Source organism: Pecten maximus, chromosome 8, assembly GCF_902652985.1.
Source record: "Pecten maximus chromosome 8, xPecMax1.1, whole genome shotgun sequence".
Lineage (NCBI taxonomy): Eukaryota > Metazoa > Mollusca > Bivalvia > Pectinida > Pectinidae > Pecten > Pecten maximus.
The window spans coordinates 38142390-38156218 of NC_047022.1; the positions used below are offsets into that span (position 1 = coordinate 38142390).

At 40.9% G+C, this 13829-nt stretch overlaps 1 protein-coding gene across 1 annotated transcript; it reads right to left on the bottom strand.

The window, feature by feature from the left end:
• Positions 1 to 8300: 8300 nt before the first annotated feature.
• LOC117333554 lies at positions 8301 to 12377 on the bottom strand. Its single transcript, XM_033892891.1, has 4 exons — positions 12219 to 12377; positions 10653 to 10769; positions 8890 to 9066; positions 8301 to 8598 (listed from the first exon to the last, which is right to left on the bottom strand). Exons 1-4 carry the CDS (start codon positions 12265 to 12267, stop codon positions 8402 to 8404), a joined length of 540 nt encoding a protein of 179 aa, XP_033748782.1. The 5' UTR covers positions 12268 to 12377; the 3' UTR covers positions 8301 to 8401.
• Positions 12378 to 13829: the final 1452 nt, after the last annotated feature.

The window sequence follows — 13829 nt, forward strand, 5'->3', positions numbered from 1 at the left end:
CATGACACTCACTCAGGTAAGTTCAGGTTTAGAGACAGACACATTGTGGGGCCCCTCACTGACGTGACACTCACCCAGGTAAGTTCAGGTTTGGAGACAGACACATTGTGGGGCCCCTCACTAACGTGACACTCACCTAGTTTAGTTCAGGTTTAGAATCAGACACATTGTGGGGGACCTCACTGACATGTCACTCACCCAGGTTAGTTCAGGTTTAGAGACAGACACATTGTGGGGCCCCTCACTGACATGTCACTCACCCAGTCAGTTCAGGTTTAGAGACAGACACATTGTGGGGCCCCTCACTGACATGTCACTCACCTAGTTTTGTTCAAGTTTAGAGACAGACACATTGTGGGGCCCCTCACTGACGTGACACTCACCCAGGTAAGTTCAGGTTTAGAGACAGACACATTGTGGGGCCTCTCACTGACGTGTCACTCACCCTGTCAGTTCAGGTTTAGAGACAGACACATTGTGGGGACCCCTCACTGACATGTCACTCACCCAGTTTAGTTCAGGTTTAGAGACAGACACATTGTGGGGCCCCTCACTGACGTGACACTCACCCAGGTTAGTTCAGGTTTAGAGACAGACACATTGTGGGGCCCCTCACTGACATGTCACTCACCCAAGTTAGTTCAGGTTTAGAGACAGACACATTGTGGGGCCCCTCACTGACGTGACACTCACCCAGGTTAGTTCAGGTTTAGAGACAGACACATTGTGGGCCCCTCACTGACGTGACACTCACCCAGGTTAGTTCAGGTTTAGAGACAGACACATTGTGGGGCCCCTCACTGACATGTCACTCACCCAGGTTAGTTCAGGTTTAGAGACAGACACATTGTGGGGCCCCTCACTGACGTGACACTCACCCAGTTTAGTTCAGGTTTAGAGACAGACACATTGTGGGGCCCCTCACTGACATGTCACTCACCCAGTTTAGTTCAGGTTTAGAGACAGACACATTGTGGGGCCCCTCACTGACATGTCACTCACCCAGTTTAGTTCAGGTTTAGAGACAGACACATTGTGGGGCCCCTCACTGACGTGACACTCACCCAGGTTAGTTCAGGTTTAGAGACAGACACATTGTGGGGCCCCTCACTGACATGTCACTCACCCAGGTTAGTTCAGGTTTAGAGACAGACACATTGTGGGCCCCTCACTGACGTGACACTCACCCAGTTTAGTTCAGGTTTAGAGACAGACACATTTTGGGGCCCCTCACTGACATGTCACTCACCCAGTTTAGTTCAGGTTTAGAAACAGACACATTGTGGGGCCCCTCACTGACATGTCACTCACCCAGTTTAGTTCAGGTTTAGAGACAGACACATTGTGGTGCCCCTCGCTGACGTGACACTCACCTAGTTTAGTTCGGGTTTAGAGACAGACATATTGTGGGGGCCCTTCACGTAATGTGAACAACGGAATTATATTTGAGCATTAAAGTACAGACTGACAGTCCTAACATGAGCGCTTAACTGAGATGTATGAACACGGACCTTAACTGCATTAATTTACATCTCAACTCACGGAATTAAGTCGTATAGTCGTTTAGGTAGGCGTTAGGTAGACTACTTCAGGCTGGCGACTGTTTCATCACTATAGTGGTTGGAATGCTGGACTGGAGGATTGTTATAATTTACCAGGAAAGTCTCTTCCCTTTCCCGTGTGATAGGTCTATAGATCTCTGACACATATGACCCCGTACAATTTAAGATGATTGTGCTTGAACGGGGACAGAAGCTGGGCTGTGGCATTCGTGATGAAATACCTTGGTCGTAATCAGATCGAAAAAAGTAAATTAATCAGAGTCAAACGGACGTGTTAGTATTGCAGCGTTTTCAACAAACTGCTTTCCATGTCGCTGCCACCATGCTGGTTAATAGATTCTGCTGTCTAACAGGACTGTTCAGTCATAGTACAGGAAGTATTATAGGATGGACGGTTAGAGCATAGCAGAACCGGTGAATGAAAATTACAAATAAGATAATGCTTCAAATATGTCATTGATGTGGGATATTTGAAACCATTTCAATGTCTATATTCCAGTTGACGGTAAGTGGGGAGAATGGCAAACTTGGACCAGTTGTTCCGTTACCTGTGGGACCGGCACCAAGTCGAGGTCTCGTCTGTGTAATAACCCGGCCCCAGCGTACAATGGCCTTCAGTGTACAGGGGAACCTACCGATACGGACCCGTGTATACTTCCCAGTTGTCCAGGTATGTAGGCATGTTGACAGCTGCCACAAATTCCTTTTTAGGTTCCTGTATGTGGTAGGTGTTTTATGAAAATTTCTCAGTATGCTGTGCACGCTAACTCAGTGTCAAAGTATGTATATAAGGCTTCGTATGTAGTCTTGTGTGACGTCATTTTGAAAAAGCAAATTTTACTTGGTCTCTAACCTATGGATCATGAGACACCCATACACTCCTGGTTAACGAAGACTTCAAGGTCTCTAACCCATTGATCATGAGACACCCATACACTCCTGGTTAACGAAGACTTCAAGGTCTCTAACCTATTGATCATGAGACACCCATACACTCCTGGTTAACGAAGGCTTCAAGGTCTCTACCCATTGATCATGAGACACCCATACACTCCTGGTTAACGAAGACTTCAAGGTCTCTAACCCATTGATCATGAGACACCCATACACTCCTGGTTAACGAAGACTTCAAGGTCTCTAACCCATTGATCATGAGACACCCATACACTCCTGGTTAACGAAGACTTCAAGGTCTCTAACCCATTGATCATGAGACACCCATACACTCCTGGTTAACGAAGACTTCAAGGTCTCTAACCCATTGATCATGAGACACCCATACACTCCTGGTTAACGAAGACATTCAAGGTCTCTAACCCATTGATCATGAGACACCCATACACTCCTGGTTAACGAAGACTTCAAGGTCTCTAACCCATTGATCATGAGACACCCATACACTCCTGGTTAACGAAGACTTCAAGGTCTCTAACCCATTGATCATGAGACACCCATACACTCCTGGTTAACGAAGACTTCAAGGTCTCTAACCCATTGATCATGAGACACCCATACACTCCTGGTTAACGAAGACTTCAAGGTCTCTAACCCATTGATCATGAGACACCCATACACTCCTGGTTAACGAAGACTTCAAGGTCTCTAACCCATTGATCATGAGACACCCATACACTCCTGGTTAGCGAAGACTTCAAGGTCTCTAACCCATTGATCATGAGACATCCATACACTCCTGGTTAACGAAGACTTCAAGGTCTCTAACCCATTGATCATGAGACACCCATACACTCCTGGTTAACGAAGACTTCAAGGTCTCTAACCCATTGATCATGAGACATCCATACACTCCTGGTTAACGAAGACTTCAAGGTCTCTAACCCATTGATCATGAGACACCCATACACTCCTGGTTAACGAAGACTTCAAGGTCTCTAACCCATTGATCATGAGACACCCATACACTCCTGGTTAACGAAGACATCAAGGTCTCTAACCCATTGATCATGAGACACCCATACACTCCTGGTTAACGAAGACATCAAGGTCTCTTACCCATTGATCATGAGACATCCATACACTCCTGGTTAACGAAGACATCAAGGTCTCTAACCCATTGATCATGAGACACCCATACACTCCTGGTTAACGAAGACTTCAAGGTATCTTACCCATTGATCATGAGACATCCATACACTCTTGGTTAACGAAGACATCAAGGTCTCTAACCCATTGATCATGAGACATTCATACACTCCTGGTTAACGAAGACTTCAAGGTCTCTAACCCATTGATCATGAGACATCCATACACTCCTGGTTAACGAAGACATCAAGGTCTCTAACCCATTGATCATGAGACACCCATACACTCCTGGTTAACGAAGACTTCAAGGTCTCTAACCCATTGATCATGAGACACCCATACACTCCTGGTTAGCGAAGACTTCAAGGTCTCTACCCATTGATCATGAGAAACCCATACACTCCTGGTTAACGAAGACTTCAAGGTCTCTAACCCATTGATCATGAGACACCCATACACTCCTGGTTAACGAAGACATCAAGGTCTCTAACCCATTGATCATGAGACACCCATACACTCCTGGTTAGCGAAGACTTCAAGGTCTCTACCCATTGATCATGAGACACCCATACACTCCTGGTTAACGAAGACATCAAGGTCTCTAACCCATTGATCATGAGACACCCATACACTCCTGGTTAACGAAGACTTCAAGGTATCTAACCCATTGATCATGAGACACCCATACACTCCTGGTTAACGAAGACATCACGGTCTCTAACCCATTGATCATGAGACACCCATACACTCCTGGTTAACGAAGACTTCAAGGTCTCTAACCCATTGATCATGAGACATCCATACACTCCTTGTTAACGAAGACTTCAAGAATCCTCCATGTAGATCTTGGCAATGGAAAGCTTGAAACGTTTTAGTTTTATTTGGAATTGGAGTAAGAGGTTCGGTGAAATATCTGTCTCAGTGTATTACATAAGGTAGACACGGCTGTTAACCTTTAGTTCCTGAGGTTTGCTGAAATCTGCATGCCACGTGCAGAAAACCAGCCTAATTCATGATTAATTTTTATGCTACTGTATCTAACACTCATGTGACTTTAGTAAATATATCTCGGTATTTTCTAATTTCGTGAAGAAAAGCTAACTCAGTTGTAAAGATAAAATTAATTGCAATGTTCAAAAGTTCATTTAGAAATGTTAATATTTCACAAAAACATTCAATATTTGTCGTCGGATCTATATCTACATGTAATGGCGTGGTAGTATTTTGCCTTGCTTAAATGATTGATTAACGTTCAATGATAAATCATCATTGAAGTGGATGGAGGATGGTCGTCATGGCGTTCATGGGGCGCATGTGCAGTCGTGAATAAGGAAGTGGTTCGAGCAAGGTGTCGAAAGTGCATAAATCCGATCCCACAATATGGAGGAGCTTTTTGTTCCGGTGAATCACTGAAGTCCGAGCAATGTCCCCAGTCAGAGGGTGTGTATACTGTCTGTTGTTACGAATGTTTGATTTTATATTTGTAAGTCAGATTAATGTGGTTGTCGTCTATGTTAAGTATAATCAAATACCGAGGAATGAATAACAGGAATATAACAGGATGATTTGATAGGAGTCTACTCTATACAGGACTTCAACAGTTTATATATAATGTATTACATCAACATCAGTATCATAGAGATTTTCGTCAATACATTGAAATACTTCCTTAAGCTCTAAACAGCATGTCTCTCCGAAATCAGTGTTATCAATCAAACCTTTAACAGTTTATACACAAAGGTATCGTAGAACAATGACTCCCCAATGTCCATTGATGTCTTTCACACTTTCGTCAATTGTAAATACTAAATTCCTACACTACATAAGATAATCACACAATGAATCCCTGAATCACCAATCAAACCCAAACTTCCTCTCCATGACTGTGCCCTGCGCTATTGCTTTATCGCAGTGTAAATAAAGGCTTGTCCATATACATATACGTATACCTTCTTGTCTGTTTTCCTAGATAACTTTAAACGGAAGTGTCGATGTCGAAGAGCGCGCATGCCTGTGATCAAAAACATTAGTGTTGAGGAGCTATCCACAATCATTGACGAGCTGAAGGAAGAACTTACAGTCGATAAGACGCAGACTTCTGGTAAGTACACAAAATGGTATTGTGCAGCGCCGTGAAGTTAACACTGTGGGAGATCCTAATATATCACTATATAATGTTACAAAAAGATGTATGTATTCACGGTTATAACGTATATCACTATATAATGTTACAAACAGATGTATGTATTCACGGTTATAACTTATATCACTATATAATGTTACAAAAAGATGTATGTATTCAAGGTTATAACGTATATCACTAGGTTATAACGTATATCACTATATAATGTTACAAAAAGATGTATGTATTCACGGTTATAACGTATATTACTATATAATGTTACAAACAGATGTATGTATTCACGGTTATAACGTATATCACTATATAATGTTACAAACAGATGTATGTATTCACGGTTATAACGTATATCACTATATAATGTTACAAACAGATGTATGTATTCACGGTTATAACTTATATCACTATATAATGTTACAAAAAGATGTATGTATTCACGGTTATAACGTATATCACTATATAATATTACAAAAAGATGTATGTATTCACGGTTATAACGTATATTACTATATAATGTTACAAACTGATGTATGTATTCACGGTTATAACGTATATCACTATATAATGTTACAAACAGATGTATGTATTCACGGTTATAACGTATATCACTATATAATGTTACAAACATATGTATGTATTCACGGTTATAACGTATATTTATTGATGAGTTAGCTTGATGACATTTTCATTGGGAGGTTTGTTGCATTTCAGTTGCTGTTCGGAAGAAAATATCGGCCACAGATGACCGGAAGTCGACAGCAACACTGGCCGTTATACTGGGGTTTATCTTCTTCTCTATCCCAGTACTCTTCATTGTCGGTATCGACGTGATGAACCTTTACAAATACTTAGATTATATAAACAAGTCACGGTCAGCACGGGTTCAGGCATGATAGAAACAAAATTCGACAGTCGTCACCATCAAGCGCTCTGAATGATCGAAACAAAATCGACGAGTCATAGCCAGTCAACGTTTCGAGTCACAAACCAAAGTTTGGCAGTCGTCCCCAAACAAGCAGTGTGAAGTACATATGTAGCCATCGTATACAAGTCATGTAGTGTAAGGCCGGCTCTATTATAAAGCGGTCGAGATTATTGTAACAAACCATCGTCAAGAATTATTCAGGTACAGAAATAGCAAGGTTACAAAAAACAACAAAGTCATATGTATATCCTAACTTAACCGAGACATACCACTTCGATTAAGACGTTCTAGAATCACCAAACCACACATGAGACGTATTAGCCAGAGAGCTGTGCCGTTGGGGATCTGATGATAAGGAGATGGACAGCTTACCGCGCTTATGCCAGCCCACGCTTAAGAAAAAGACTTTAGCAAAAAGAACAATTTGTTATATTCGGTTTATTCACCACGATCTTGGCATTTTGACATTGAAGGCAGTGAAAGCTCCAAATGGCTCGGACTCTTCACAATGAAGGAAGTGAATGCTCCTCGTGGTTCGGATGTCCTAACGTTGAAGGAAGTGAATGATCCCCATAGCTCGGACGTCTTAACACAACATGCTATCCATGGTTCGGAGGTCCTAACGTTACAGGAAGTGAATGATCCCCATGACTCCTACACCCTAACGTTAATGAATGTATAACACGCTCTGTTCTGTTTAGACACTAGAAAGGATCATCCTCCATCTTTATATTTGTGGCAACGCCTCTCACCGCCTCCAACATAAACATGCTGCGTTTGATATGATGTCGATAGGTCATTATCTTTTTTGTTTTTGTTTTTATGGCGAGGGGTGGGGGTGAGTTCAGAGTGTTTTGTTGTTTTTTTTTGTTTTTTTTTTCATTTGTTTATTAATCTTTCTATTTAATTCAGTTCGTCTTACCAATAACATTGAATTTTGAATTAACAGTTTTCCTCTTCCTAACGTCTCCCTTGACACTACCTCACTTTGGGACAAAAGTTGATCATACTATTTCGCCCCAGTAAGGAAGTCGTTGGGTTCTGTCCCCTGGCCGATACATACCAGTCTCTCAAACTGGTAGTCGCGTCTCCTGCTTATCGCTCAGCGGTTTGTAAGTGGAACGTCTGGTTGGCTTGCTGTCGGTATAATGTGACCGGGCGGGGTGTGACCTCCTCTATGTCTTCGTCAGTATGCTTCAGTGAGGAAGCACTATAAAGACGGTCCAGTATTGGTCATACATTTACCATAATGTTAATACAACAGAGCTCATGCTTTAATTGTGTATCATCTAAATGAAAAGGGCATTGTTTTACATCATAAAAGGGCATTGTTTTACATCATCAAAGGGCATTGTTTTACATCATAAAAGGGCATTGTTTTACATCATAAAAGGGCATTGTTTTACAACATCAAAGGGCATTGTTTTACATCATAAAAGGGCATTGTTTTACATCATAAAAGGGCATTGTTTTACAACATCAAAGGGCATTGTTTTACATCATCAAAAACACTAATGTAAAACAATGAATCTCACTTACAAAATGTTGTAAAATGTTTTTGTCTGTCGTTGATTGGATATAAATAATTGCGCTTCACTCAACATAACCATTATAAAATATATCTACCGTACTGATTTCTTAACATGCTTTTATTACTGCTGACTTGTCGGTCAATTCAACAATACCATTTAGTCACATATTTTAAGTAGCGATTATCATCATAATAATAATTTATTGGCCATTATTCTCATAGTACGCATGTACTGGTTGTAAGTCCATGGGGTCGATAGGTCCGTGGAAGATCGGAGAGAGACCCCCGGTCAGATCGTCACTTCCGGTTCCGTAGGTTCCTTTTTCTGGTGACTGTGGCTCTGGTGTGCTACCATGGTGACCGAGGAGACTGCTGATATCGGGAATATCGGGATAGTCTGGAAAAAAAACAAGGCTTTATCAACGACAAGAATTGTAATAATATGTTTCTCTTTAAATGTGTACTCGCATAACACCGACCTGGTAGTGTTCTTACCGTGGTAATAATAACAAGATCATACTCAATAATGAAATAGTAATCGGGACGAGCGATACGATATGGAAACTGAAACGTGATCGGTCAGTACTAAATAGAAAAACAAAGAAAAAGGGAACTAGACACTACCTTCGGTCATAAACATCGACTTTAAGACATGGTGATAGGTAAAAATTGGCCTTAAAATACTCACGGTGGTTAAAGATACTTTGGTCAATACCACAATCTCCACAGCAGGGGTGTTGTCCACAGCAATCAAAACATCCAGAGTCGGGTCCGGAGAAATCCGGAATCAGATTGCTGAGTCCGTTGTTTAGATCATCGATAAAACTCTTTGTAGACATGACCTTCCTCTTAGAAATAATCGGCTCTGAATTAAAAACAGATCATTTATGAAACTCTGACTACCATTCTAATATTATACGATCATGTTGCAGATAATGTAATACATCTTTTGGTGTTATAGGATTATGTAATACAATAAATCGTGCTATACTATAATGCAATACGACCAGTCGTCTTGTACGATAATGTAATACATCATATCGTGTTATACTATGTAATACTAAAGCAATACATATCCCCTACTGGCCCCCTAAAGTAATACATGTCCCCTACTGGCCCCTTAAAGTAATACATGTCCCCTACTGGCCCCTTAAAGTAATACATGTCCCCTACTGGCCCTCTAAAGCAATACATATCCCCTACTGGCCCCCTAAAGTAATACATATCCCCGTATCGGGCCCCCTAAAGTAATACATGTCCCCGTATCGGGCCCCCTAAAGTAATACATATCCCCGTATCGGGCCCCCTAAAGTAATACATGTCCCCGTATCGGGCCCCCTAAAGTAATACATGTCCCCTACTGGCCCCCTAAAGCAATACATGTCCCCTACTGGCCCCCTAAAGTAATACATGTCCCCTACTGGCCCCCTAAAGTAATACATGTCCCCGTATCGGGCCCCCTAAAGTAATATATGTCCCCTACTGGCCCCCTAAAGTAATACATGTCCCCTACTGACCCCCTAAAGTAATACATGTCCCCGTATCGGGCCCCCTAAGTAATACATGTCCCCTACTGACCCCCTAAAGCAATACATGTCCCCGTATCGGGCCCCCTAAAGTAATATATGTCCCCTACTGACCCCCTAAAGTAATACATGTCCCCTACTGACCCCCTAAAGTAATACATGTCCCCGTATCGGGCCCCCTAAGTAATACATGTCCCCTACTGGCCCCCTAAAGCAATACATGTCCCCGTATCGGGCCCTGCTAAAAATAGTGGCATTGACCTTGATTTTCCTGACAGTCGAACTTGTCTAATATATTGTAGACATGTTTAACTGTGTGTTGTTTTAAGGAATGGAGCCGCTAGAATACTGACACACTTTGGTAGTATGTACATATGTACTGAACAAGATGGACGGTAAGGGGACTAATAAATTATACAATAATATAAAACAATACACCATCGTGTTATAAAGCAGTTTACCATATCAGTAACCATATTCACAGTAAGTATTGGTATTAAAATGCCAGATAGCATTATGATAAAGATATCATCTTCATTTTATATCCGTCCGACGCAGTGCTCATTCGAACAAATTTTATGTTCAAAGTCAACAGGATCAAATAACAGGCAAACCTATATAAATTCTCTCCTATGGTGGCTGTAGTAAAAGATTGATATTTTGTATATTACAGATATTGAAATGAAAATTTTAAAATACAGTCAAGGGGAGATTACTCTTTCGTTTATTTCAATTACATTAACATCCACACATCATACACATAATGTAATTACAGCAACTATTTTATGATAAAGAACATATTATATAAACTATCTGACACTCAGAAATTGACAGACATTGTCCAGAAATGTGTTGTAGCATCCTTTTGAAACAGAGCTACAAAAAACTGCAAATAGTGCCACACAAGTTAGTAAAGTCGACTTGCCTTGGATATGGAATTGATCGAGATCGGTCAGTCCACAGGTATTACAGCATCCATGGCTTTTCGGACCACAGCACGCGAGACAGAAGTGTCCGTTTGTTGGGTCTAGGTCCAGGAAGGCTATGGAAGATAAAAAAAAATATGCGTAATACGAATCAGCAAGGAGTCGTAGGATATGTCAATATGTTCTGTTAGTTGTTATACTAGTATGTTTTACGTGTAGTCATTGTTTTTATCTATATTGCTGATAGTAATAATAGTATGTTTTACGTGTAGTCATTGTTTTTATCTATATTGCTCATAGTAAGTCTAGAGTACGTCTTACTTCTATTTTATGTAATAGTGTATAATTGTATATCATGAAGTAGTAATTTATAATGTTATTATATTGTTATATTTAGGCTTTGTAACTTACATATTACAGGCCTGTTACAAATGTATATGTTATCCATATCAAGTTAAGAATTTTTATGAAATAGTTTTTATTTAATTTACAAGAATGGGAAACAAGTTATATTAACTAGTGGTGTCCCATTTGGGGTATTATTGTAGAAGAAATCCGGAGTAACCGGAACAAACCCACGTGGTCTGACCAGGATAAATCCTTATTCGAGTATACTCGGATATGGGATGGCAAAAATAACGGATACCGTCTTACCTGGTACAATGGATCTGGGATTATGATAGAGAGTAGATGACGATTTAAACATTTTTATCTGTTGTTCATTGATGTTGTTAAAGAGTTTATCAGCACGTGAGGAACGAGATATATTTCTTAGTCATATACGTAAACTTTGTCATACTTTAGAATGTGTAAACCCATCAAGTTTATCGAGTTTGTGTGTGGGTTTTTTTGTTTTTTTTTTATTACTGGCTTGCTTTTCTATTTTGTTACATTAAAAATGTAAAAAGTTTGGCTGCTCTCTTAACATGTATCAATTATAGAACTTGGTGTCATACCACCCTGGTCGAATAAAATACTAACCTAGGACGAAGCCCGAGATGAATATTTTAGATTGCGTTATATTTATCTTGTTAACAGGAAATTGGCATTCGTGATAATGATTTTGACGTCAAAAAAAGCAATATTGAGGTGGATGTTTCGAAAAATAGAAACAATGTCATAAGTAATTGACACAGAATATTGATATCAGGTAACAATGTTGAAGCCAATGAGAATTGAAGAAAGTCGAATAATATTTGATATATATGAAATATTCCCTCTTAATACTTTTATTAAATAAAGTTAAATTTTATAAGTGCTTTAGATAAAGACTGTTCATACATGTACGTGATTATGAGTTTCGCTACAATATACGTTGTTTAAAGAGAACCTGTGAAGGAGGTGTATAATTATAGTACACGGAGCGTATTGATATACCAATGATGAACGTTTACTTAACATACAATGGTGATGATTTATTTATTATATGGATCAACATATGCACCTTATGGACGCACCTCTCTTCATCGTGAAGGAATAAAACCGTGTAAAGATAAGTAAACATGGTTTGTGTTATATGTAAGGAAATCATGATTTTGGTATTTATCCAGTGAAAATCAAATTACCTTGGGCTGAAACCGCAAAGCCGAGCAGAACTATTGCGAACTTCATCATGCACGAAAGGAGCTGCAATTGTTCGAGCTGTCGTGGGTACGTTGGGACATAAACCAGATGGCGTTTGCACGAACTCGGGGATCTTATCTCCGCCCTCACTATACAGGCCGTACAATGACAAGTTCCAACAGATCTCACTAAACAGGCCGTACAATGACATGTTCCAACTGACCTCACTATACAGGCCGTACAATGACATGTTCCAACTGACCTCACTATACAGGCCGTACAATGACAAGTTCCAACAGACCTCACTATACAGGCCGCACAATGACATGTTCCAACAGACCTCACTATACAGGCCGTACAATCACCTGTTCCAACATACCTCACTATACAGGCCGTACAATGACAAGTTCCAACTGACCTCACTATACAGGCCGTACAATGACATGTTCCAACTGACCTCACTATACAGACCGTGCAATGACATGTTCCAACTGACCTCACTAAACAGGCCGTACAATGACATGTTCCAACTGACCTCACTATACAGGCCGTACAATGACATGTTCCAACTGACCTCACTATACAGGCCGCACAATGACATGTTCCAACAGACCTCACTATACAGGCCGTACAATCACCTGTTCCAACAGACCTCACTATACAGGCCGTACAATGACAAGTTCCAACTGACCTCACTATACAGGCCGTACAATCACCTGTTCCAACAGACCTCACTATACAGGCCGTACAATGGCAAGTTCCAACTGACCTCACTAAACATGCCGCACAATGACATGTTCCAACAGACCTCACTATACAGGCCGTACAATGACATGTTCCAACTGACCTCACTAAACAGGCCGCACAATCACCTGTTCCAACAGATCTCACTATACAGGCCGTACAATGACATGTTCCAACTGACCTCACTATACAGACCGTGCAATGACAAGTTCCAACTGACCTCACTAAACAGGCCGTGCAATGACATGTTCCAACTGACCTCACTAAACAGGCCGTACAATCACCTGTTCCAACAGATCTCACTAAACAGGCCGTACAATGACATGTTCCAACTGACCTCACTATACAGGCCGTACAATGACATGTTCCAACTGACCTCACTATACAGGCCGTACAATCACCTGTTCCAACTGACCTCACTAAACAGGCCGTACAATCACCTGTTCCAACTGACCTCACTAAACAGGCCGTACAATGACATGTTCCAACTGACCTCACTAAACAGGCCGTACAATGACATGTTCCAACAGACCTCACTAAACAGGCCGTACAATGACATGTTCCACTTACTAAACAGACCGTACAATGACATATTCCAACTGACCTTACTAAACAGGCCGTACAATGACATGTTCCACTTACTAAACAGACCGTACAATGACATGTTCCAACTGACCTCACTAAACAGGCCGTACAATGACATGTTCCAACTGACCTCACTAAACAGGCCGTACAAGCACCTGTTCCAACTGACCTCACTAAACAGGCCGTACAATGACATGTTCCAACTGACCTCACTAAACAGGCCGTACAATCACATGTTCCAACTGACCTCACTAAACAGGCCGTACAATCACCTGTTCCAACTG

Excerpts from the sequence above, each read along its gene's own strand:
- LOC117333554 (XM_033892891.1), bottom strand. The coding sequence starts at position 12,267 with ATGATGAAGTTCGCAATAGTTCTGCTCGGCTTTGCGGTTTCAGCCCAA. Across the intron at positions 9,067-10,652 it reads CGATCAATTCCATATCCAAG|AGCCGATTATTTCTAAGAGG; the intron begins GCAAGTCGACTT and ends TTTTTAATTCAG. Across the intron at positions 8,599-8,889 it reads CCAAAGTATCTTTAACCACC|ACTATCCCGATATTCCCGAT; the intron begins GTGAGTATTTTA and ends TTTTTTTTCCAG.